Source organism: Dryobates pubescens, chromosome 15 (genome assembly GCF_014839835.1).
Source record: "Dryobates pubescens isolate bDryPub1 chromosome 15, bDryPub1.pri, whole genome shotgun sequence".
NCBI classification, from domain to species: Eukaryota; Metazoa; Chordata; class Aves; order Piciformes; family Picidae; genus Dryobates; species Dryobates pubescens.
In genome coordinates, this window is record NC_071626.1 from 5,601,067 (window position 1) to 5,627,135 (window position 26,069).

Here is a 26,069-nt window from a genome sequence, read left to right on the forward strand (position 1 = left end):
TCCCATACTTTGATCACAACAATCCCATACAATGCTATAGGCATGAGGAAGAGTGGCTGAAAAGTTGCTAATCAGAGGGTTCTGAGGGTACTGGTCGACAGCCAGCTGAATATGATCCAGCAGTGTGCTCAGGAGGCCAAGGCAGCCATCAGCATCCTGGACTGTATCAGGAATAGTGTGGCCAATAGAAGCAGGGAAGAGATCTTGCCCCTTCACTTGGCACTGGTCAGGCTGCACCTCAAGTCCTGTGTTTGGTTTTGGTCCCCTCACTACAAGAAGGACATTTTTGTGATGGAGCAAGTCCAGAAAAGGGCAAAGAGGCTGGTGAGGGGTCTCGAACACAAGCCCTGGCTGAGGGAGCTGGGGTTGGAGAAGAGGAGGCTGAGGGGAGACCTCATGGCGCCCTACACCTCCCTGAAAGGAGTTTGCAGTGAGGTGGGGCTCAGCCTCTTCTCACAGACACAGGTCACAGGACAAGAGGAAATGGCCCCAAGTTGCACCAGGGGAGGTTTGGATTGGACGTTAGGAAAAATTTTGTCACTGAAAGGGTCATTGGGCCCTGGAACAGGCTGCCCAGGAAGGTGCTGCAGTCACCATCCCTAGAGGTGGATTAGTTACTTAGGGACACAGTCTAACAGTACAGGGAGACGTTAGGTTATGGTTGGACTTGATGCTCATAAGGTCATTTACAACCAGGTGATTCTATGATACTTTGATTAAATCTCAGTGCCACCCTCCCTGGCACGGCCCCATGGGAGGCAACCTCAGGCCCCTGCGGCCCTCACTCGCAGGTCCCCACGGCAGGGACCTCAGGGGCTGCCCCTCGCCACGCCTCTCCTCAGCCCCAGCTAGGGGCCCCTGCTGCGCCGGGCGCCGCTCCCGCCCCGCAGGACTACAATTCCCAGCAGGCCGTGGGAGGCGCGGAGGGAGCGCGGCGGGGCGCATGCGCACTGCGCCGCTCCAGCATGGCTACGGTGCTGTCCCGGGCGCTGAAGCTGCCGGGTAAGGGGTCCGCACCCGCGCGAGTAAGGGGGATTCCGGGCCGTCTGGCGCCGAGCCTGGCCAGGCCGAGGCGGGGCAGCCATGCTCGGGTCTGCTGTACGGGGCGGGCAGGTGCGGTTGGCGCTGGCCGGGGCAGTGGGGTGCGTTGCCATGGCGATGTGGGGATGTGAGGATGTGGGGCGAGGCCCAGCGTTGGGGTGAGGGGACAGGCCTGACCGCCCTGGGGACCGAGACGGTACGGGGGTGCCGGCGGCCTCTGCCCGAGTCCTTTTGGTGGTGGGAGGGCTGCAGGGAATGGGGGGCTCCGGGAGCGTTGTTGTTTGGGGGTGAGTTGCCTGGGCCTGGCCGTAGCCCTGAACGGGGCCGCGTCAGGATTGGAGCAGGAGGATGCGCCGAGTACCGCAGGCCGCACAGAAGTGGGCGCAGGGCTCAGGACAGCCGCCGCCACCGCCAGAAAGCGTTAACCCCTCTCTGATCCATTTCAGCCGGCTTTTACCCCCGAAAGCCAGGCCAGGAGTTGGGTGAGTGCCATTGCCGCTACCTAGGTAAATGTTTCAAATCTGTCTACCGCCGCTCGTCGAGCCAGAGATCTTCAGCGAGATAAAAGGGTATTCAAGCATAAGGGACTATTGTGTTGGGGAACAGGATCTTTCAAAGATAAGGCAGTGAGCAGCGGTCCAACAACCAAACCATTCTCTTCAGCCGGGAGATTAGAAAGGATTGAAAATACGTTGTGAAATCAGACCTTGAGAGCAGACTGGAAGCTGTGCCAGTGCACCTGGCTGCATTAATCCAATGGGAAAGTGCCTCGTTGCCCCTTCTTACCATATTTTGCATTCAGGACAGCCATGGGACAGAGACAGGGCCCAGCTGTGTGCTGCTGAGCTGTGGTCCTGCAGTGCCCCAGTCTGTGAAGCTGCACTGAGTGGGCACATCATGTCCTTCCCTCCTCCACTGATCCATAAAATCATAGTAATGTCTCCAGGGCCCTTCCCACCAGCTTTTAGGAACCTGTATCAGGAGTCATTATTTTTCAGATTTGTGTAGTGCCTGTTAGATCTCATTCAAAGAACTTTTGTTTGCAAATCAGTTTCTTCCTGGTGTGTGTATATGTGTATATATATATATATACACATCTGTTTGCCTGAATGGGAAGGAATGCATTTTACATGAAGCTCATTTAGGAAAGGTGCAACTGGTGAGTATAAGTATGTGTGTATTCCCCCTGAGGAATTGTACAGTAACTGTCCCCTTCTGGGACCTCTGGACCTAGCATGGTCTATTGATATCTGCTGTTGGGAGGTATTGATTTGGAAAAGCACACAGGCCTCGCAACTACAGTTAAGAAAACAGTTGTTACATCAGTCCTAAGGTAAATTGCTTGTGTCATACCTTGTTTGTGCAATTAACTCTTGAAAAATGCAGCTTTCAACAGCAATGAGAAGGCAGAAAGCCTGTTATTACAGCTATTTTTTTTTTCCTGCTGCATCTCATACAATTAATTACATCAATACATGGCAACTTATCTCCCCACAGGCTTAGGGATATGTCTACAGTACCCAGTGACTGGTGCCTGCCAACTGCCAGCTTGGGAGGGGGAGGGAAAAAAAAAAAAAGAGAAAAATCCCAGGACATGAAGTGAGTACAAAGGATGCTGGAACCAGGATGTCATCACTGGAATAATGCACAGAAAATTGTACTCATCTGAAGTCCAAAATCTGCACTTTTCACTCCAAAGCAAGTGCAAAGAAAAGCCTTTCCAGTAAGTCAAAAACAGAGAAGAAAACAAAATCTTACAAGGCATATCTTTCAAGCCATCAGCACCAGAAATTAATATTTCATTATGAGTGGGACCTGCTTCCAACACAGATCACCTCACAGATGCCTCTGTTCCAAATCATGATCACATGATGCATCCTTTCTTCTCTGAGGGGTCACATTCTTCTACTGCAATAGTTGCAAGAGCTGCCTGTGCAGAAAGTACTATTAGGCAAATGCACCAAGGGTTTTCAAAGTCATACAGTGCACTTTAGAGTCCAGCTGCCCTTTGTGGGACATCTTCCTCCCTCTTCAGTATTTGCTTTTTCTTCCAGTGGCTGTTAAAAAGAATAGATCTCTGGGGAGCTAACTGGTGACTTAGCCACAGACCATGAGCAGCAGTTCCACAGGTGGTGGTAACCACAGGCCACTGACTGGAACCCTCTCTTTTCTCACTGGTGCCATGGATAAAAAACATGGAATTGAACTAGAGCAGGTGAAAACAGAAGTGTTTTGTTTACCTGTAGGAAAGAACACAGAGCAGCAGGGAAATTGACTCTGCTGATATGAACTCAATCCCTGTAAAGTGGGTGCAAAGTTTATATACACTCAGAGACCATATACAAAAGATAGACAACAAAGTATGAGTTACATAAGTTACATATGCAGAACCACAAAGCTGCTCAAGGTAGGGCTGGAGACTGTTTGCTTTAGCACAGGGACTAATTTATCAGGAAGGTTACACAGTGATTATTGTTTCAGGGGAGATAAGGTGAGACTTTGACCACAAGGCCAACTTGGGTATAGCCATGATGGAAAGCTGAACACTGTGTTAGGAGTATTGCCATTTCTGACCACTGATCACTTGCAACAGAGGCAGTTTTAGCTCTTTCTTGGTGGATAAACTATCTTCCCCCAGTTTAAGCCTTGTTGACCAGAAATCAAAGCAGCACTTCTCAATAAGTTCTCGAAATGGTGTGAAGCTGCCCTTGTTTTCACAAAATCTTTACTGCTATTTATGTCTCTCTTATGTATGCTTTTCTGTTGAAAAAATCATTTGGGAGTGATTAGTGGAAAGCAGGTGTGGGATCTCTCCTTCCCACAGCAAGCAGCCTAACTCTCAGTTAAGAGCCATGTTCCTTCTGCTCTGTCTCTAGCCAGGTGAATCATGAGTTATGTATTTTCTGCACCACAGAACAGCCTCAGAAGGCTGGGCTGAACATGTCCTCACTAGCCCTTCAGATGCTTTCCCAAAACATTCACAGAGCTATTGTTAGGACTCTGTACAAACAGTGGGAGATGAGCACTTGAGTCCTCTAAGGTTAAATTTTATGCCTGACCATACTGAGTGGCTGTGCCTGGTGAGAGTGCTAGCTAACTTTTTAAGGAAAGGCAGGGAGAAGGAATGCCAGTTTCTGGTTCCAGGTCAGAGTTAGATGTGAAATAAGAATGAGCAGCTCTCTGCTTTACATCTCTCCTGCAACACAGTAAATCCTTTCCTATGTAGATCACCAAAACTCCAAGTCATTACTGTGCGGTAGCAGTTTCCTAGCCTCTGCTCAGTGTTTCTCAGCAGGAAAGGTGTTCCTGTTACACTTCTGTGGTTAACACCACTGTCAGCTTTGCCAGCATCTCCATTCTTGTCAGTTCAAGGGGTGGGTGAACCCTAGTTTGGATGTGACTCCTAGAGATCCAGAACAAAACTGTTGCAGATAAAGCTCATTCCTATCAATGCAAGGATGAGCAGCAGGTTTCAGTCCTCTGGCTTGCCTGTCTCTAATTAAAACAGTTAAACAGATCACAGTACAGCTGAAGTATGAGAGTGTTGTCGAGTTGTTTTGCTCAAAGCACACTAGTTTCTAAACCCAGGAGCAGTCTGCTTACCCTAACTGCCTGACTTTGACTTCCCAAGTTAAATCCCATTTACTCTTGGGCCAGCAGCATTTGCTTTTCATACCACTCTGACCTGACTTGAACTGGCACATCTGGATCTGTAGCAAGAAGCTGCAAATTCCCTGCCAGCAGATCCTCTCTGGAATTCCTTGTTTATGCTGAGTACTCTTTCAGCAACTTGTCAGCACAACCTGCTGCATAGGCATCTGGGAAATTCACTCTGTGCTGTCACTGCAGTCTCTGAGCAGATTGCTGTGTGCCACCGAGGTCAGTGGCCCTTCTGTGCTGCTCACAGGACGGAGTCAACATTGTTATGAGGACTTCCTGAAAAGCCCACACTTTGCACACATGTTTAGGACAGCTTGATGGAAAACTCAACATGAGATGGCAGTGTGCTCTTGCATCCCAGAAGGCCAACAATGCCCTGGGCTGCATCAAAAGGACTGTGACCAGCAGGCCAAGTGAGGTGACTCTTCCCCTTTGCTCTGTTCCCATGAGACCCTACCTAGAGTACTGCATCCAGTTCTGATGCCTCCAGCTCAAGAAGGATACTGGACTGTTGGAGCAGGTCAAGAGAAGGTCACAAAGATGATCAGAAGGCTGGAGCACCTCCTGTATGGGGACAGGCTGCCTGTTGGGGCTCTTCAGACTGGAGAAAAGAAGGCTCTGGGGAGATCTTTGGAAGAAGGTCTTCACAGAAAGAGAGATTGGCCATTGGAATGTGCTGCCCAGGGAGCTGGTGGAGTCACCACCACTGGAGGTGTTTAGGAAGAGACTTGATGGGGTGCTTGGGGTTTAGTTGATTAGATGGTGTTGGATGATAGGTTGTACTCGATGATCTCAAAGGTCTCTTCCAACCTGGTCTATTCTATTCTATTCTATTCTATTCTATTCTATTCTATTCTATTCTATTCTATTCTATTCTATTTATTTCTATTTCTATTTCTATTTCTATTTCTATTTCTATTTCTATTTCTATTTCTATTTCTATTCTATTCTATCTTCAACAATCTTATAGCAGCCTTCCACTACCTGAAGTGGGGCTACCAGAGTGTTAGGGAGTGACTTTATTACAAGGGCTTGTAGTGATAGGATGAGGAGGAATGGATTGAAGCTGAAAAAGGGTAGATTTAGACTGGGTATTAGAAAGAAATTCTTGACAGTGAGGGTGGTGAGATGCTGGAGCAGGTTGCCCAGGGAGGTTGTGGATGGCCCCTTCCTAGAGGTGTTCAAGGGCCAGGTTGGACTGGGCTTTGATTGACTTGGTCTAATGGAAGGTGTCCCTGCCCATTGCAAGGGGGTTGGACTGAGATCATCTTTAATGTCCCTTCCAATGCAAACCATTCAATGACTTTATGATCTATGTGATCTGCAGTGTCTCACAGGGATATACTGGACTATCCCATGGGAATGTAGTATCTTTTAGCTGGGTCCTCTGCCTCCACAAGGAACAGCTTTTGGCAGTGTTTATATGCACCTTTTTTTTTTCACTGGAGTCTTTTGTAGAAGCCCCTAATTCAAAAGGGAAGGATCTGATGCATTGTTGTACATCTTCCCCCTCTGTTCAGAGTGGGTGGGTTGTCCTGGCTGCTTCACTTAATGTGGGATTTGTGGGGTTTACTGAATACCATTTATATGTGGTACAGAAAGGGGAAGTGAAAATTCTTTTGTGGGGTGAGAAATGAGAAAGAAATGAGATGCATGTGGTGCTAAATAGATTCTAGATGATGCAAAATGGGTGTGTTGCACTAGCTAGGTACTACAGTACATCTGTAACTGAGTCTTGCCTTCACAAGTAAGACATATTATGCAGGAAAAATAATCATGGAAGCCCTTAAATTTCTGCTCTGTAAAGCCTTCCCATTATCTTAGTGTCTGAAATTGGTTACAGCTGGCTTATTTTTGCTTATTATTCATGCCTTGCATGTATCACTTCAGGCATCTCTGGGCACAAGTTAGCTCCTGTCTTGGGTCAGCTTTAGGCAAAGGGAAATGAAGCATATCTGGAATAGCAAAGTCCTACCTTGGAATAGGAGAGAGAGAGAAAGAGAGAGAGAGAGAGAGAAACAGACTGAGCCTCAGCAATCATCAGAGCAGTGGCCATGGCTCCATGCCCAGCCTGGTGGCACAGGGCAGCTCCCTGAGACGTGATCTTCCACTCGTAGCTCAGGGCAGTCAGTCTGTGTGATCTTGCCTTCACCCATAAACAGATGGCCCTGGCCTTATGCCAGTGTGTGCAACCAGGCTCTGCACTTGCCCTTGTCACACTCCCTGCGGCTGTCTTGGGCTTGGGGGAGAAGCTGTCTCTGTGCCAGGCATCTGTGAGGAAGACACCTAAAGCTAAGCTACTTTATTGCACCACCACCTGGAGGCACCAGTACTAAGTTAGCTATCTTGGTAAGGCCAAGCACAAGCTGTTGGCTCTGGTGCAAGGAGGAGCAGAGCAGGGGCACTGTGGTTTCCTACTGCAGGGGCTGGAGCACTCCCTCTCTCATTGCTGAACCATGCAGAGAGGTGGTGTGTTAGAGGAGCAGCCCTGATCCCTTCAGACACCAGCATGTTACTGGCCCAAAAGGGCAAAATCACTTGGCTGCTGCCTTCAGCTGGTAATCATTTTCACCAGCACTGCAGAGAAGCTGTGTAGTGCTCTGTCCCTCCTGTCCCTCATGAAGCAGGACAGCTGATGTGCCGTGCTGGAAGGCAGCAGTGCTGCTTGGACCTGGCAGGAGAAGGAGGGTTAAAAATGAGTTTCAGAGGGAGGTCCCCTCAGAGAACACAGAGTAAAGTGAAGGGGGGCTGTGTTGGTGTGAAAGGGTGGCAGATACTAAAGGAGTTCAGAGTCTGATGTCAAGAGAGTGGTTTGGTTTAGGTACTCAGAGCATTAAGCATGATTTGATGTCAGTGTGTCTCACTACCAAGCAGGTACATATTAGCACTAATAATACCCACTCTAGTTAATAATTCCAATTAGAATTACTAATTCTAATTCCATGAATTCCATATGTATATACAGTCATACCTATGTGTGTATGTAGATATTACATATCTACCCCTATATCCTGAGGAAATAAAAGTGTTGGCATCTTTTCTCCTGCAGCTGCTACTCTGACAGAGACTGACTCTTCTTCACTTACACATGGATCTGTGCAAAATGCAGACTGTGCTGTCATCCCTTCTGTGGGGAGGCCTCCACTGCAGCCTTTTCTCCATTGAGATCCTGCAAAAGTGAGAAACTCGTGCTTCACTGTCTCTCTCCATCTCTTCCCTCAGGAAAGAAGAGCCCAGACCTTGGGGAATACGACCCCCTCACTCAGGCTGATAGCGATGAAAGTGAAGATGACCTGGTACTCAACATCCAGAAGAATGGGGGTGTCAAGAACGGGAAGAGTCCCCCCGAGGAGGTGCAGGACCCTGACTCTGATGTGGAGGTCGGGATGACAAAGCAGCACACGTCTGAGAGCGCTCCTGAGGGTTACCCTGCGGAGGCGACCGGGAGCTTGGAGCAGAAGGCTGCTCCCTCCCTCATGCCGTTCCTGCGCACTGCCATTTTTTTGCTGACGGTGGTGATCTCCATGATTCTTGTGCTGGTGTGCGCCTTTCTGATTCCCTGTCCCCCTAGAGACTTGCATAACACCTGGAACCGCAACCTAGGGCAGGGACCAGGTGAGAAAGCCCCAGGAACAGCATCTGGCGTGGGGGAGGTGGCAGCTCCCAGGCTGGGCATCGGCGGGAGAGACCTATCTGGGAGAGCCAGGTCAGAGCAGAGGCCCTTCCTCACCACTGCAGATGCTCCGAGGTAATAGACAGGTGGCTGTCCCCTGCTCACTCTTCAAGCTGAGGCCTGTGAAATCTGGCATAAGTAGACAACAATGCCACAAAATCTTGTTTCTGTCAATACCAAAACCAATTTTGACTCTACTCCCATCCTGCCTGCTTGTCTGGATGATATGCTCTGTTCCCCTTGGAGATGGCCCAGCCCTCCCTCTCAGCATCCTGAGTTTTACCAGAACCTCCATGCTGAAGTGTGTGAGTGTGTTTGGGAGGAGGGGGATAGAAGTCTTTGTATCTCCTTACTGGCACTACTAACCTTATTTCTTCTGTCTTCTTGTCCCACTTGAATTCATAAAGCAAAATTTGTGATCTTTTGTCATCCTGCACAGGCCACTGGTAACATTGCTGAAGTGTCTCCCATTCTGACTTTTGCAGTAAAATAACAGTGATTTGGGAAATAATTTCTGCCAGGTCTAGATATGTCTCTCCCTCCTTGCTTTCTGCCTCTGGCTTCCAAATCTAAGCCTTTCATAAGATGTGGCTCCCATATCACCTTAGAAAGTGAAATGGGAAGCAGAAATCTTTATCTGTTAGGCTTTCCATTTTCCCCTTCCCTTTCTGTGACCCAGATGCTGCATTCCTGCCTTTCCATGCAATGAAATATCTTGCTGTGGTGTGAGCTGCCTGGTATTGGTGGTTCCCTAGCAAACTCTGTGAGGCTTAGCCATCCATGTTTCTAGGCCAGCCCTTTTCTCCCAAGGTGGGAAATGGGCTGGGTGGCCTTTTTGACAGCATTGCAGTGATCCTCTGTGACTGTTGCAGGTGGTGTGCTGTCCCCACTGGAGCTGTCTGATGTGAATGGTGATGGGATCCCTGACATCCTCATTGTCTTCACTGCCTTGATGAATGCCAGCGTCAAGGGTAAGCACCACAGCTCCTTTCCATTCTTCTTTCTCTACATGTCTGTGTATGGACCTGTGTATAGAATAGAATAGAATAGAATAGAATAGAATAGAATAGAATAGACCAGACCAGACCAGACCAGACCAGGTTGGAAGAGACCTTCAAGATCATCACATCCAACCTATCAACCAATCCAACTCACCTAATCAACTAAACCATGGCACCAAGCACCCCATGTTTGTCTTAAGCATGGGAAGGGCCCCTGCCACTGCAAACCCACCTCCTTGCTCTTTTCAGAGTTCCTTAAAACAGCTGCTGTGCTTTGCTTGTGCTTTATCATGCTTGCTTGTAATTTCCATTGAAAGTCTCTGCTTCCATGCCTGTTTTCCCCTATCTTATCTTGGGGGAAATCCATCTCTTTGTGATGTATTTGTGCACACTTGGGAGCAGAGATAAAGTGGTCAGAAAGCACTGCTCTACAAATAGCAGTTGAAAATAAAGTGGGATTTTATCCACCCTTGTTATCTTCACAAAAAGAGAGCTCAGTCTAACTGCCTGCATTTTACAGACACACAAGTGGAAGCACAGAGAAGGGAAGCAGCTTGGTAAAGGCCACAAATGAGATTCACTGGTAGAGTCTTGACTCTTTCCTGATCTGTGATCTGGCGTTCTGGTCATTACCAAGGATAGTTTGCAACAGGGACAGTGATGGCAGAGCTGACTGTTGGAGTGCTCTAGTTTTCCTGAGCTAGCCAGTTGCTTGCCAGCAAGGAGCATTATGGATTTTATTGGAGCAGCTATAGGTTGGTGCTGTAGAAAACACCCTCACCTTGCTGCATTTTTCTCCAGGTCACTCCATATACTTGATGGGCTCCAAATCATTGTTAATTCACAGATCAAAGGCTGGGTGATGATGGGGAAGCTACTGTGCCTGGCTGTTTAGCAGATAGCTTCCTGCTTTCTGTTCCTGGCTCTTCTTGCTTTATCAACCCTCACACCATCAGGTAGCATAGCAGCAGCCTGCTGATACTGGCTGCTGTTACACAGGGGCTGCCAAGTCCTGTGATATCCTCTTGCACTGGGCTTCTGAAGTCCTGCAGGGTTCCTGGCTGCCTGCTGTACTGCATCTGCCCAGCCTGGCACTACTTGAGATTATGTGTATCTGTTCAAATCTCAGAGATATATTCAGGGAGCAAGCACACCTTGCAGACTGAAGAGAGAACTCCTGTGGGACCAAAATGCCCTGGCTCTTGAAAGAGTGGAGTAATGAAAGTACAGTTGGAGGATTGGGAAAATGCTGCTTCTCTATGGCCCTAGCAAGGCCCTCAGTATTTCACAGCAAGTCCTGTAGAAACTTAGGAGCAAAGAGAAAACTACATGTAGAGTAAGTAACAAAAGAAAGTGAGAGCAGGAGATTCTGGTGGTGTAAAGGCTGCATTCAGTTTGTAGAGGTTGTCCTTGCATTGTGTGTTTTGCCTTTGCATTGTGTTTATTTTCCATCACAGACATATGTCCAGTTCTCAGTGTGCTCTGAGTAAGCACACCTAGCTGCAACCTGGGCTATAGCAATGCTGCAAGACAAAAGGCAGATAACTAAATCAGGTTTAAACACATCATAATCCTAAATCCAAATACCTGGACATCAGCCCTCCTGTAGCTTGTGCTCAGAGCATTCACAGTGTCAAGCAGAGATAAGCTTGGTATAGCTACCTGGTGGAGTCAGCTTTGACAGTTTTAGCTGTTTCTCCGTCTTACACATTCATCAGCTGTGAGCTGCATTCAGGAGCTGCTTGTTACTGGTCCCTGCCAACCTAAATGAAGGGGTTGAGGCAACGCCTTAGCATAAGTCAGATGATTTTCAGCTTGAGAAGAGAGGGAGTTTGATGTGGAGAGTAGGCTCAGACTTGCTTCCAGCCAGTGGCCTAGTTATTCCCTTTGTGTAGTCAGGTCATGTGTTGTTTGTTTGCCTGGTAAGACAGGATTCAGCTGGGACTGCTGTTATTTTGAAATGCATGTGAGTTCATCTTAAATGGTGATATGAACATGCCAAGTGGACATCACAGGAGCCACAGCTATGTTTGAGGACAGGCTGAGCTAAAAGTTGCTCACATTTGGAATCAGAGCCAACAGTCAATGGAAGTGGCATGGAGCACTTCCTCCCCCCCCAATTATTTTGTGCTGATGGGTGAATTAGGAAAAGATCCCTGAGTTACACTGGTTGGTTGCATTCAGTCTGGTTTTCACGGTAATAAAACTGTTGGAAAAGTGAGGAAGAAAGCTCACAGGTTGCCAATCACCTGCTGATGCTCCAGATTTACATCACCAGGACATTCACATGGGGTGGCATCTGCCTTGGGAGTCACTTAAGGCTCCCCCTTGGTGCTAGCTGTTGCTTTGTGGGAGAGGGGTTTGACAGCATCGCATTTCACACCAGGAAGCCAGCACAAATGAGCAGATTGTCTCCAGGGCCATGGTTCCTCTGTGCCTAGCTGAGACATTTCTTGCTGTGAGCACAGGTCCAACTTCCATGATTATCCGTGGTGTTGGCTGACAGCCCAACATGCCTAGAGATCACTGCTAGGCTCTTCAGACAAAGAGACTCAGTTATGGGGTGGATTTTTCACCTCTGCTTTCAGGCAGTGTGGATGTGACTGGCTTAAGCTACTCAGCTCTAGAAGCTAAAGCTGTAACTCTAGCTGTAAGGCCAAAGGCAGCATGGACATAGCTTTTGATAATAAAGGATTTCACTCTCTCTTTCCTGCCTTTCCCAGGTGTCTCCAGGCCCTCTGTAACTGTGGTGGCCCTGTCTGGTATGAATGGCAGCACCTTGTGGTCGATCCAGCTTCCAGAGAAGACTCGGAGTGTGCAGTGCAAAGGGCTGTCGCTGGGGGCAGCTGCAGAGCCTGTCTGCCTTGTTACAGGGACATCAAAATTCCTCAGCCTTCTCAGTGCCTCCACAGGTAGAGTCAAGCAGCAGCAGATCAGAAATATGCCTCTGCTTATTTGTTTTCTCTAATGGACTAATAAGCATGAATGATTCAGTGCTGGCACTTCATGGTTGCTGTAATCCAGTGAGACACAGGAAGGAGTCAAAGCACAATGAATTTCTTGTTACATAGGATGAGGCAATCCAAACCATAGCTGCTCCGTGGCAGCATCTTCATCCTGCCACTTCAGAACATTTCAGAGTGTTCATCTTCCTCCCCATGGCATAAAGGATATGCAAGATATTTTCTTAGCAATGCTGAGCTGTTAGTACAACTCAGCACCTACTTAACAGCACTGAAAAGCTCATCAGTGTTCTTGGAGAAGTTGTATAAGGACATGTGCTACATCCAGAAAACCTTCCAGAGAAATTATGTCCATGGAAGAATTTTCCAGAGATGAAGGAATATTGTATTTGTAATCACTTGGTCATGTGCCTCTCCAGTCTCTGATTGCTGCTTGTTCTACCCCATCAGTTCCCTGGCAGCAATATTTATAGGTAGGCATAGGAGTGAATTTGGAATCAGAGCAAGGGAATGGAGACATGCAAGAAACCTTGGCTTTAAGTGAAAGATCCAGTCAATGAGCAGTGTCATTTACCTCTCACATGCTTCTAGGGACCAGATTATTTACACAGTGCTTGCACAGTCAGAACCAGAGGCTGTCTCCTTCACCAGCAGTGTTATTAATGTGTGCAAGTGTTTGCAGGTCTGGCCTTTGGTGTCCTTTGTCTTGCAGAGGAAAACCCTACCCTACCCTACCCTACCCTACCCTACCCTACCCTACCCTACCCTACCCTACCCTACCCTACCCTACCCTACCCTACCCTACCCTACCCAGCACCAGCACCAGAAAAGCTTCTTTTTTTCAACTCTGAATGAAAAAGCAGAAGTGTTGGCAAAAGAATCAAGACAAAGTAAAAGCATTGCATTTCATTTTGCCTTTTTGGTTTTGGGCTGTTTATTTGCCAATTTGCAAATTGGGTTTTGCTGAGTTTCCAGCTGGGGCCACGCTGGACTGCTGAACCATTTGACATCACGTCTGCTAGCATGCTTTCCCCTTGAGGTGGATTGAGCATGCAGTGCTGGAGTGACTGTTTACTGATGGGAATTTAACTGAGACACAGATTTGCACTTTGAATATCAGAACTGCCCATCTGTTCCCTTTTCTGGCATCTGTCTACAGGCTTTACTCCTGGCTGATGAAAACGACTGCTGTCCTGCAAAGCAGCACTCTCTTTTTGGTTCTCCTTCCAAGAGCAAACCTCAAATATTCTCTGCTCTTTCAGGAATTGTTTTGGGTTCAGGTCTTTCTAGAGTGATGCTAAGCTGGAAGCATGGGAGGACTTGAGGTGTGAATCAAAAGGCAATGCCAGGGCAAGAACTTTACTTCCTACTGCAACTCATCCCAGTTTATAGGCTCATCTTTTCTCAGAGAATGGGGTAAACAACCTCTTTTGCTCCCTCCTTCAAGAAGGTTTTGTGGAACTCTTCTGAGGATGCCTGCCAGTTCCCCAAGTTCTACAGGTCTCTTTCTTATTGCTCTTCTCACAGGCAAGATCATCTGGACGCTGAACTACATCCACCTTACAAATGGGATGTTGGCTGCACCAGCTGCAACTCTTCCAGATGTGGATGGAGATGGGACTAGGGATATTGTTGTTCTGGCTCTCATGGAGACGCAGGTACAGCATATTACTGCTCAGGATTTGGAAGGACCATTAACACCTAGAGGAAGAGCTGGGAGTCTCATGTGGAAAGGCTTTAACAGGAGCTGCAAGAGGCCCTACTTTTCATTCCCTTAGATTTCCCTGAAATCTTTTTCTTTCAGCTGGTCAGAGCAGTGAGATCAGGCAATAATGACACTACCTGCATTTCTTGTCATCTAGCAATGAACAGAAGGGTCACTATTTACCCCTGGATGAGGCTTGAGGATTTTGTGTTTCTGTTCAAGGAAGCCTTGTTTTGAAGTGGATGCTAAGCCAGGTGGAGATAGATCTCTGGAGAGAGGAGCATTCAGCTTATGCAAAGGAAAGAAGTACTTATGGGTAATTCTGACACAGATTTCACAGGACCACAGGGTGTTAGGGGTTGGAAGGGACCTCTGAAGATTATCCAGCCCAAATTCCCTGCCAGAGCAGGACCATAGAATCCAGCACAGTTGGCACAGGAACACATCCATATGGGGCTTGAAAGTTTCCAAAGGTGGAGCCATCTGGGGAGCCTGTTCCAGTGCTCTGTGACCCTCACAGTGAAGAAGTTCCTCTTCATGTTGAGGTGGAACCTCCTGTGCTGTAGTTTATATCCATTACCCCTCATCCTATCCCAGAGTGCAGCTGAGCAGAGCCTGTCCCCTCTTGACCCACAGCCCTCAGATATTTATAAACATTTATTAAATCCCCTCTCAGTCTTCTCATCTCCAGAGCAAAAAAACATTTCCTCTGTGTCTAGAGATATTTCCTCTATGCTTGTCCCTCCCCACAATTTTAGCATTGATGTTGTTAGGGGAGTTCAGGTTTTTGAAGTCCTTTTCATGTTGAATGCATTTGCAGTCAAGAGGAAAGCGTGAAAGACACCTGGGAAGCCAGACTGAGCAAAGAGAAAGAGACCACTAGTTAGACCTTGCTGTGGGGGTAAAGAGCAATGGAGCCTCATGCTGTGGGGACCAGAGAAGATTCTGTGAAGTGCTTTCACAAGTGCATGAAAGGACTGCTAAAAATCTCTGCACCTCTCTCTTTGCAGCCTGATGCATTTTTCATCTTGGTGTCAGGAAAGACTGGGACTGCTTTGGGTGGGCCTGTGAAGTACAAAATCAACGGGGAAGGGAAAGTGATTGGCCCACAAGTCCACATCACCAGCCGAGGAGCCATCTACATCCTGTTTGGGTTTGGTGAGATGCACCTTGCCTCTTCAGCACTTGACCTGACCAAGAAAACATTCAGTTCCCCTAAAACAGCCTAGAGTGTTCTTGGGATGGTTCTGCTATGCCTTCTGCTGTAAAAGCTGGGACTAGAGGGCATGGGAGCAAGTCTCAGTGCCATGGTGTGGAATAATAGCCTGCCAGCCTTGAATAGCTTAGAGTATCCCAAAGGCACATCAGCTCTGGGCGTTTCTGTGCCTTTGACCACAACTGCAGCGGTCTCAGGGACCCTCAGTGCTAAAAAGGAATTAACTTTTGCAGGCAGGTCTCTTCATCTTTAATCTTCCTGGCAGGTAATGTTCAAGCAATTGCCCTGAGGGATATCTTTACCCAAGCCAGAAACCGAGACCGCTTTCCTGCGGTGCTGGAGCAGGAAGAGCCGGAGTGGGAAAAGCGCAGATCTGTCAACCTGTCAGAGCTCATTGACATTTACAGGTAGGAGATGGACTTCTCACCTTGCTTCTGCTGGGAGAGGAAGGGAAGGGTAGACAACCCTCAGGACATCTAGAGATGGTCCCTCCCTACTTCAATACACTCCTCCTTTTCATTTAGACAACCCGTAGGACATCTAGAGATCACACAGTATCACAGTATTGCCAAGGAGATGGTTCCTCCTACTTCAATATACTCCTCCTTTTCATTTAGACAACCCACAGGACATCTAGAGATGGTTCTCCCTACTTCAATACACTCCTCCTTTTCATTTAGACAGCCCATAGGACATCTAGAGATGGTCCCTCCTATTTCAATACACTCCTTCTTTTCATTTAGACAACCCACAGGACATCTAGAGATGGTTCCTCCCTACTTCAATACACTCCTCCTTTTCATTTAGACAGCCCATAGGACATCTAGAGATGGTCCCTCCTACTTCAATGCACTCCTCCTTTTCATTGTCCAGTTGATAACAGTACTCTGGGGAACCCACTGTTTCCTCCCTGTCCTGTGGTTGTTGTAGCAAATGGAGTGGAGAGTATGATAAAAGGGAGTTTTTGCTTCTCCTGCTCCTTGTTCTTCACTTCCACCCCCTATTCATACCAGAAGTGGGGGGGAAACAGTTATTCCTAGCTAATGGAGTCTCTTTGGGAAGCTCAGTCTGTTTAAAACATGGCAGGCCTAGATTTCTTGGCTCCTTCTTTACTGCTAAATTGTTGTCAAGGTCAGCCAGGGTAGGAAAAAAGGGAAGGAATAAATGTGAACTCACAAACTTCATGTTTTTTTTATAGTAAATCTAGATGTTCAGAAGACCCCACACCTGACTTTAGCCCACTTCACTGAAGAATGCCCAGAGGATCTCTTTCTGGGTTAAAAATAGGGTTCTCCAGCAACAGTTCAAATCTTAGGTGGGATGAGTTGCCATGTGGACAGGCAGCAGGTGCTGAGATGTGCAAATGAAAGCCTTGGAATCTCTTCTCTGCTTTCCATTTGTTCCAGTGGGGGTGTTGACTTCCTGCAGATGATGAAGACACCTGACACAAACTGCAGCAACCTGCTCATCACAACCAAACAGAGCTTGATCCTCCTGCGGGGAGAGGATCTGGAGCCCCGCTGGACCCTGGAACTGCAGAACATCAGCAGGTTACCTATTTGGAACATTTTTCTGTCCTGTTTTTTCCTGTACCATTTCCTGCCTAGCACATGTGCTCATTAGAAAGCAGTTGAGAATTCCCCAAGTCTGGAGAGAAATAGAAGAACTGGATGTGGGCAGATGCACGGCTGAGCGAGTGAGGAGGGCAGGGGGAGCAAAGAACAGAAGGCTGGAAACCTGAGCTGTATGCTTGTGAGTGATCACAGGTAAAGGGCCTGTCTCAGGTACCCATCATTGATGGCAAGGGAGTGTTGTGGCATTGGAATTCAGAGGATTGCTAGTCTGTGGTTCAGCCCATCTGCTGCTCAGGGCTGCCACTTGCCAGCTCAGTGGAGAGGAGAAATTGCATTGGTGATGTTAAGTATTTAGAGAAGGTGTCTTGAGTGTGGCCCACAGATCTTAATGTTCCTTGAAAACTGAAAATGAGCACCCTGATGACAGTCAGCACACCATCCAGCCTAAATGTAAACCTTAAAATAATCCTGCTTGGCCTCTAATTTCACACATGGCAATTAAGTAATTTGCCAGATCTCCTGGGTTGATAATAACCAGCAATTTCAGCTTACCCAGTATTAAATATTTGCAAAGCACAGTTGGGCACAGTTGAGGGAAATTATGTGGGAAACAAATTACTTGCTTGGCTGTCTAGAGAAAAGAAAGCACCTCCCAGCTTGGTGTTAACCTGACTGTCAAGAGCATTTATAAGAAGAAGGCATTGGAACTTAATTAAGAGGAAAAAAAATGATGTTCAGGTAGTGTTCTTCTTCTTGAGGACAGGTGAACAACATAACCAGTGGTTTAGGAGTGGCTTATGGCTGCTTGATCATGCTATGGGGAAAGGAGATGGACTAAAGGTGTTTTGGGGCCCCCCAGTCTGGAGATTTCTGCATGTGTCTGGGGTCTAGTTTAAAGGGTAAGCATGTACTGCCTCAGCAAAGCCAGTTCATGGATGCTGGAAAATCAGATACACAAGAGATTTCTAAATGGACCCACTAATGAATTGGAAAATGCCTATGGGTTCAGATCAAGAAGGGTTGAAAACTGCTTTACTTGTTCCATTCACAGAAACACAATGCAGTTGAGGTTGGAAGCACCTACATTGCCTAGTCCAATCTTATCTACCCAAGCAGGCTCAGCTAGAGCAAGTTGCTCAGCAAGCTGGCTGTGTGCTGGCAGCTTGGAAATATCTCCAAGCAGGGAAACTCCATCCTCCAACCTCCCTGGGCAGCTAATATTCCATATTGCTGCACTCCAGCCCTGTTTTTTCTGGTTTTGTGACCTCCCAAGGGACAGAGTACAGCACATGTGCAGGGGGTGCCAGATAGACATGGGAAAATAATGAGAGCAATTGTTTTTCAAGGCCACTGTATTCAAGTCCTTTACTGCCTGTTTTCCTGGGGTTAAGAGAGATAAAATCAGGTAGACTGAATATATTGTACAGAAATATTTATTTAAGAGGGTTTGGATTTTTTTAGGCCTTAAAGAAGTTCTGCTGAAGCAACACAGACTAGGCAACAAATTCAGCTCAGGGGTGTCACCACAGAATCAACCTAGTTCCTCATCAGATAAAGCTTGCAAAGCCAACTGAGAGCTCCCCTTTTCCTGAGAAACCTGCCCCAGTCACACCACTCCAGCCAGCCAGAGTCCAGCCCTTTGGGAGCAGTCTCCAAGACAAACAACCTGGCCACTGCAGATGTGCTGCATTTTCATATAGCTTTTGACAAGATCCCTGGAAAACCATAAAGGAGAATCAGTAGTCATAAAACAAGGGTGAAGTTCAGAGACCATGAAATTGGGTAAGCATTTGAAAATTGTGTTGCAAATGGGATGTTTCAGATGAGAGAGGATTAATAGCAGGTTGCTTTGGGGATTACTGTTGGGCAGGAATAATTACTAACCTTCTGGTTCATTTAAGAAAGCACCCAGGGGATTTTTCACTTGATTGGTAGCATCTAAAATACTTATGTGTGGTCTGCATTCAGTTTGTGTGCTTTGCTGCTGACAAACCCATAAGGGCCATGAGAAGAGGCACCTAAGGAGAGGTTTTCAGTTTGTGCCCACAGGACAGAACTACCTACCACTTTCTTTTGCTGCAGGGGAGCTTTCAAGCTGCAGTCCCACAATACTGCCTTGAAAGCATTGGGTTTGGTTGCCAAAGGTGTCTGTAAAGCAAATGACATTGTTTGATGTGGTAAATATAAATGGTCAAGCCACTGCTGTACTGTGGCAGTGCTGTTCAGGAGCCATTCTGCTCTGCACAGTTTAAAAGGGAAGCTGTGAAAAAGTGGAGAAAGGGGCTGGGGAGAAAATGCTTTAGCATGAAAGGTTTCAGTCAGTGGGTTTATATGATTGAAGAGAAGCCTGAGAGGTGAGTTCATAAGCAGAAGTAAGTAATAGGAACTATCAGGCATTTTAATCTTGCCATAGCAAGAACAAGTGCCTTGGAGCAAAAGCCATTCATATTCAAGAAAAGGAAAATGCAAGCATGTTACTTTGAGTGAGATTCACCATTGAAAGTGACTGTCATGAGAAGGGATGGATCCATCCCATCTTTGTGCTTCCACAGCAAGCCTCAAGGCTGGTAGATCGAGTCAAAGGCAGCCTCCCGATAGTTGGTTAATTGGGTGAAATGAACCCATCTGTCATAAACAGAGGAGGGAAGATACCTTCTGATGGTCCTGGCCTTGCCATAAGGTCTTGGATTCCCTGAACTTTGAGGCATTGTTTAGACCCTTGTGTCTAGCTGTGGTGAGTTTGTGGAAGACAGCAATGAAACTCAGAAAGCCAAAGGCAAGCAAGATGGTTAGAAAACAGTTCCAACGAGGGGTGTTCAAGTAAGGCTGTTATGTCATCCAGAAGGGAGAGGATGAGAGAGGACTTCATTGAAAGGGCTGAAGGTTATAGAAAGGCTTGTGAAACTGCCAGCAGTGAGAAACCAAAGAATCATGGACTGACATTAGTGGTGAGTGTATTAAGAGCCATCCCTCACAGCTAAGGCAGGCTGGGAAATACATTTTCAAGCAGGAGGTCAAATCTGGCAATGCCTTTTGAAAGGGCTGGGCAATTTTTTATGACCTTAGCAAAACTGTTCTGGTTCTCATGCTCAGGGAAGAGTAATACAAAACCATGTCACGGGGTTATAAACAAATGTCTGCAGAGCCCAGCAAGGGGTGCCCCCCACAGAGGCAGCTCTAAAGAATGTCTAACAAGCACCATGAGCTGCCTGATCATTTTTCACTTTTCTGATCCCCCACCAAATGGTTCCTGACAGGCAACTCCTGCCTTTTTAAGGGGTAGAATAGAGGATGAAAGCAACTGTGGGGCCTCCATCTGAAGTTCTTGGGTTTCTGCTATGGGGCTGAGTGTTTCTCTTTCCAAATTTGCAGCCAGCCTGTACCAGGTTACTTTGGTGCTGACCAAACTCTGGACTTCATGCTTCAGGCACAGACTGGAGATGGAAACAAAAAGGTAAAAGAAGTGAAAGCAAGGTAGGCAATGACAGCACAGGAGTGAGGGAAGCTGGGTAGGAAGGGACAATCATTCCCTGCTCCTTGCTGTACCCATTTCTGTGGCTGACCTTCATCACTGTGTGGCCACAGGCATGAAAGGGAATAGCACAGCCACTGCAAGGAATCTCTCTGTTCACCCACACCTGGACACCCACTAATGCTAGATCTCTCCTCTGCCTTGAGGTGGTGGTGGTAGATGGCAGATCTGGCCTCCCTGTTTGGACCCAGGAGTTCCCGTGGCGGAAGCAGCAACTCGATGCGCTGTCAGTCATGACTTTGGACAAGAAATCTGTTTTTCTCTTCTGGGCAGATGAAGCACAGCCTGTGCTACAACCTTTGGTAAGCAAGCATCCTTCCTTCGCTCTGTGGAGCACGTGCAGTCTCTGCTTGGAGAGGAGGAGGCTCAGAGGAGACCTTGTTGCTGTCTACAGCTACCTGAAGGGAGGTTTTAGCCAGGTGGGGGTTGCTGTCTTCTCCCAGGCAACCAGCACCAGAACAAGAGGACACAGTCTCAAGCTGCAGCAGGGGAGGTTTAGGCTGGGTGTTAGGAAGAAGTTCTTAATAGAAAAAGTGATTGACCATTGGAATGTGCTGCCCAGGGAGGTGTTGGAGTCACCATCACTGGAGGTGTTTAGGAAGAGACTGGATGGGGTGCTCGGTGCCATGGTTCAGTTGATTAGATGGTGTTGGGTGATAGGTTGGGCTTGATGATCTCAAAAGTCTTTTCCAACCTGGTTAATTCTATTCTATTCTTTTATTCCTAATGCAACTGAACTCTCAACTTGCCATCTAGGAAGGCAGTCAGGGATTTTTTTTTCCCTCTTGCTTTGGCATTCTGACTCTTCTGAGCCTGAGCACAAGAGGTATTGTGTGAAATTCTTCACCATAAGAATTTGCAAAGAAAGCTTTATTGACTGAAAGTCCATGTCCACAAAACCAAAACTGTGTGTACATTTGTTTGTTTTTTTCAGCCCTGCAACACTGAGGTATTTTTATCTGCAGATTTGCTCCCAGCTCTAGAGTGCATCTTCTCTGCACAGACACACCTCCAGACCCTAGCTTTGTCCATCAAGTTGTCTTTGACAAACCCTGATCTCAACCTTAGCAAATGGAAGTTGTGGAGCAAATTCTGCTTTAGAAGAAAAACTTTGCAGGATTTCATCTCTGTAAAACCACTGAGTTTTTGACCCTCTGGTCCACGTCAAGACAGTGCAGTGTCAGAGAACTTCTTTAGTTCTCTGCCAAAGCTAGGCTCCTCTTTGCTAGCCAGCTGTAACGTTTTTCTCTGTCCTTCATTCCAGCAGCAGCATGCTCCCAGACCTGACCACCCACGGCTGCACCACCTCTATCTGCTCCATCCTGTTTTTCCTACAGTCCTTTTGGACCTCACCAATGCAACAGACAAAGTCATTGCTTCAGCAGGTGAGTACAAATGGAGGAGAAACTACCTAGGCTAAAAGCAATATGGAGGGAGAGGTAGCTCTGAGAAGCAGTGGGATGTAGAATCAGAATTGTTTTGGTTGGGAAAGACCTCTAAGATCATCAAGTCTGACCATTGACCTAACACTGCCATGGCCATTAAATCATGTCCCAAAGTGCCATGTCCACAGGTTTCTTGAATACCTCCAGGGATGGTGACTCCACCACCTCCCTAGGCAGCCTGTTCCAGTGCCTGACCACTCTTCCAGGAAAGAGATTTTTCATTTTTCCAACCTAAACCTCCTCTGGCACAATTTCAGGCCATTTAGAAGCATAGAATTGTTAGGGTTGGAAGGGACCTCAAGGATCATCTAGTTCCAACCCCCCTGCCATAGGCAGGAACCCCTCACTCTAGATCAGGTTGCTCAGAGCCACATCCAGAGTGGCCTTAAAAACCTCCAGGGATGAGGTTTCCACCACCTCCCTGGGCAACCTGTGCCAGTGTCTCACCACCCGCATGGGGAAGAACTTCTTCCTAACATCCAATCTGAATCTACCAATTTCCTCTTGTTCTGTCTCATTCTACCTGATGCTAGGGAGAAGAGAACAACCCCTACCTGGATACAACCTCCCTTCAGGTAGTTGTAGAGAGCAATGAGGCCTCCCCTCAGAGCCTCCTCTTCTCCAGACTAAAACAGTCCCAGTTCCTTCAGCTGCTACTTTTAAGCTAGCACCACCTGAGGTCCTCCACTCATACACCAGCAGTAGGGAGTGAGATTCATCTTCCTCCTGAAGGAAGGTCTTGTCCAACCCCTACTTTGCAAATATAAGACCCACCACATCTCTTGCATATGTTTAACTAAGTTTGATGTCATGGATGTTTTATACCATGGGCTTTTCGTGGAGCTATTTATGATTGAAGGTGGAGCATGAAGAGCCACCATGAAAATTTTCCTTGTCACTTCAGATACACTCCTGCCTTTGCTGGCCATCTTCTCCTGCTCTCTGAGATGGCAATTGTGCTACTTCTTCCTATTTCTTTTTGAAGAGAGGAATTTAAAGATGCTTTCAGGAAAAAAATAGGCCTGTATTTAACATCTGCACATGATTGTACAGTCCCTGTTGCATTTCTTTGCTCTTCCTGAGGCAGCTCCACCAACAGCCAGGCTGTTTGAGCATGGCAGGATGTGGGATAAAAGATCTGTGCATCCAGCACTGAGTCCAGTAGGCCAGGAAGCATAGGAAAGCTGCTACACAGAGATACATCTAATTGGATTTGTATCAAAACCTATCTCTGTCAAGAACAAATAGAATAGATTTTTGAGATTAGAGGCTGGGGATCCTGAGGTCTGTAGAGGTCATTCTGCAGTGACTGGGATGAGCTGGCTTGCTCCTGCTTTGCCAATTTCCCCTTCTGTAGAAGTAAAACCATAGCTGCTAACAGATGTGGAAGGAAAGCTCCCTGAAAGTGAACTGCAGTATTGAAATCTGTGCATCTCCTGTGTCACAGAATATAGAATGGCTTAGGTTGAAAAGGACCTTATAGGCATCTACTCCAACCTCCCCACTATGGGCAGGGACATGAGGCTTGGCTGCTCAAGGCCTCACCCAGCCTGGCCTTGAATGCCCCCAGTGAGAGAGGTCACATCCACAGCTTCCTTGGGCAGCCTGTTCCAGTGTCTCACCACCCTCATACTGCAGTACTTCTTCCTAAGATCCAGTCTAAACCTACTCTCCCTCAGCTTAAAACCATTCCCTCTGGTCCAATCACTAGACACCGTTATGACAAGGTTGGACTTGATGATCTTTGAGGTCTCTTCCAACCGTGGTGATTCTGTGATTCTGTGAAAAGTCCCTCTCCATCCTTCCTGTGAGATCCCTTCAGGTATTGGAAAGTAGCTCTAAGGCTCCCCTGGAGTCTTCTCCATGCTGAACAACCCCAGCTCCCTCAACCTATCCTCACAGCAGAGAGGTTTCACCCTTTGGGTCATCTTTGTGGCCCTCCTCTGGACTCGCTCCAACAGCTTGGTGTCCTTCTCATGATGGGGACACCAGAACTGGACACAGTATTCGAGGTGGGGGTCTCACAAGAGCAGAATAAAGGGGAAGAATCACCTCTCTTGACCTACTGGCCACACTCCACACAAAGCCATCACCTGGAACCAAACCCTTTCCGTTTCTGATCCAAGTTTAAATTTATTTCCATGGAAGAATTTTTAACTCCAAACCATTTTCTCTGATTAACTCAAGTAATGGCAGTTGGAAGGTCAGAACTGAACATGCCCTCAGCCCAGTGGATGTCTTGACTGTAAGATTTCCTTTGGGAGAACTCTAATCACTTACTCCTCACCAATCTTTTCTTGGCCTTTCCCGGTGGAGCAGTTGGAATTAACGATCTCCAGAAGGATGCGTTTCACATCACGGTGACCACGACTGCAACCTCTGAAAAGCAGCCAGGGTTCCTCTCAGTCAGCAAGCTGGGCCTGAAGTGGGCCATGATGACTCAAGGTCGGATGGTGTGGCTGAAGGACACCACCACTCCCAGAATAAGCCGTGGAGAAGTGAGGAGATTCCTTGCCCGGCTGAAATTTGTCGACTTCCCTCAGAAGGTGAGGTTGTGCAGGAATCCCTAGTGAAATCCTGACCTTTGAAAACACCTGATCTCCTCCCTACACACGTGGTTAGGTGGTCTTTGGGATGTAAAGAGGCTAGTGGGATGCAGAGAAGCTTTGCAAGATGGCTGGCTACCCCCTTTGGGCATAAGCTGGATAGGTTGTGAGGCCCCGCTGAACAATGGCAGTTGAACGGGGAGGGGGATTCTAGAAAGAACCAGGGAAGATAATCATAAGGGACTGAGAGAATCAGAGGCAGAGCAGAGAGATGGGACAGAGATCACTTGTTTTGACATGGGCAGACATGGGTTCTCCACATAGTGGTGCCCAGATTCAATTCCTGACCTATGAATATACCACTCTCCTCTACTGGATGATAGTAGGTTTTGGCTTCAGTTTTTGTTTGCCTTTCCTTTTCCAGCTCTAGCCTGCTGGTTCTTCACATTCTGATTGGGCCTGTGGCCTGTCTGCATCATGTAGGAAGCTGCTCTGTGAATCTTCAGCAAAACTGCTATGTAGAGAGAATGGGGGCTCAAAGCACTTGCCCTTTCTTCAGCTCTCTGGGGAATGCTGCTGGAGGCAGGTTTGTGCTTGGCAGACCTGTCCAGTGCCACAGGAACCTTGTTCAACATCTTCCCCTCCATATGCTGTTCATGCATGCTTCCTTCCAGGTGACACAGAAATGTGTTTAGAATTTATATGCACACACACACACACACACATATATGTATAAAACTAGGTTTTATATATATATGTATCAATTTATACTGTATATGTATATTTTTTGTATGTTTAATTTATGAATGGGATTGAAGACACTCCTTTTTATCTCCAAACAGTGTTCCCAGGCAGTCAAATAAGCTCTAGGCCTAGAGTGGGCCATGGTGACTCAAGGCAAATGGTGTGGCTAAAGGACACCACCTGCTTTAATCCTCATATTTTTGGAGAGAAGCCTTTGTCTGGCTCCTGCAGGGCTAGTCTTGTCTGCAGCCTTTCCTGTGCTCTCAGCCCCCTTCTCCATTCTGGTCCCTAAATCACAAACAAATGAGCTTTCTGACTGAGTTCCCTGATCTAGAGAAAGATGATCCCTGCAGTACTTTCCAGCCCTTGCACTTGTGTGTTTCTTTCCCCAATCCCAAGTTCAGGACAGGTTCATGTGGGTGATGTAGAATCAAAAAGTTCCCATCTTACTTCTAGGCATCCCTAAGGTTTTTATGAACCCAGAGTGTCACTGTAACATCTCACTGCAGTCCAATATGCTGCCCTCCCCCCTTTACAAGTACATCACAGTCCTTTTGGAGTCAATTCCCAGCAGATCCCCACTGACACACTAGATCCAGTCACAGCAAAGCTGATTCTCACACCACTGCTTCACAGTTTAGAGGCTCTGACACAGGCAGAACTGGAAAGCATTTCTGTGCATTTTACTCCTATTCTGGGCTCAACCTTACCATTTCCTTGCCAGCTCAGCCCTGTGTGCAGTTCCAAGAGGAACAGACTAAGCCCAGGGCACATTTGCTCACAGTGTATTCAGTGCTTTGAACTATGCCTCTGAGTGTGCCTCAGTTTCCTGTGTTGTAGTTGCAGAGCAGTAGGAACGACCATATGAAAAGCAACCACTTTGGTGCCCCAGCAGCTCCCCACAGTGCAGGGCAGCAGCATAGGAACTGTAGAGCCAGGCTGAGATGAGGATTGCAAAGGATTCTGCTG

The 26,069-nt window shown here is 47.3% G+C and overlaps 1 protein-coding gene across 1 annotated transcript; it reads left to right on the forward strand.

Annotated features, from left to right (window-relative positions):
• The first annotated feature begins 943 nt into the window (after positions 1–943).
• FAM234B (family with sequence similarity 234 member B) lies at positions 944–24,395 on the forward strand. The gene is made up of 12 exons (XM_009902539.2): positions 944–1,002; positions 7,924–8,316; positions 9,247–9,345; positions 12,099–12,287; positions 13,866–13,996; positions 15,054–15,201; positions 15,525–15,666; positions 16,666–16,809; positions 20,206–20,287; positions 20,512–20,667; positions 21,633–21,750; positions 24,130–24,395. Exons 1-12 carry the CDS (start codon positions 966–968, stop codon positions 24,378–24,380), a joined length of 1,890 nt encoding a protein of 629 aa, XP_009900841.2. The 5' UTR covers positions 944–965; the 3' UTR covers positions 24,381–24,395.
• Positions 24,396–26,069: the final 1,674 nt, after the last annotated feature.

Bases quoted from the DNA above. Each gene is read 5' to 3' on its own strand.
- FAM234B (XM_009902539.2), top strand. From the start codon at position 966: ATGGCTACGGTGCTGTCCCGGGCGCTGAAGCTGCCGG. The intron at 9,346-12,098 runs GTAAGCACCACA...TGCCTTTCCCAG, and splicing joins GATGAATGCCAGCGTCAAGG to GTGTCTCCAGGCCCTCTGTA. The intron at 15,202-15,524 runs GTGAGATGCACC...TCTTCCTGGCAG, and splicing joins CTACATCCTGTTTGGGTTTG to GTAATGTTCAAGCAATTGCC.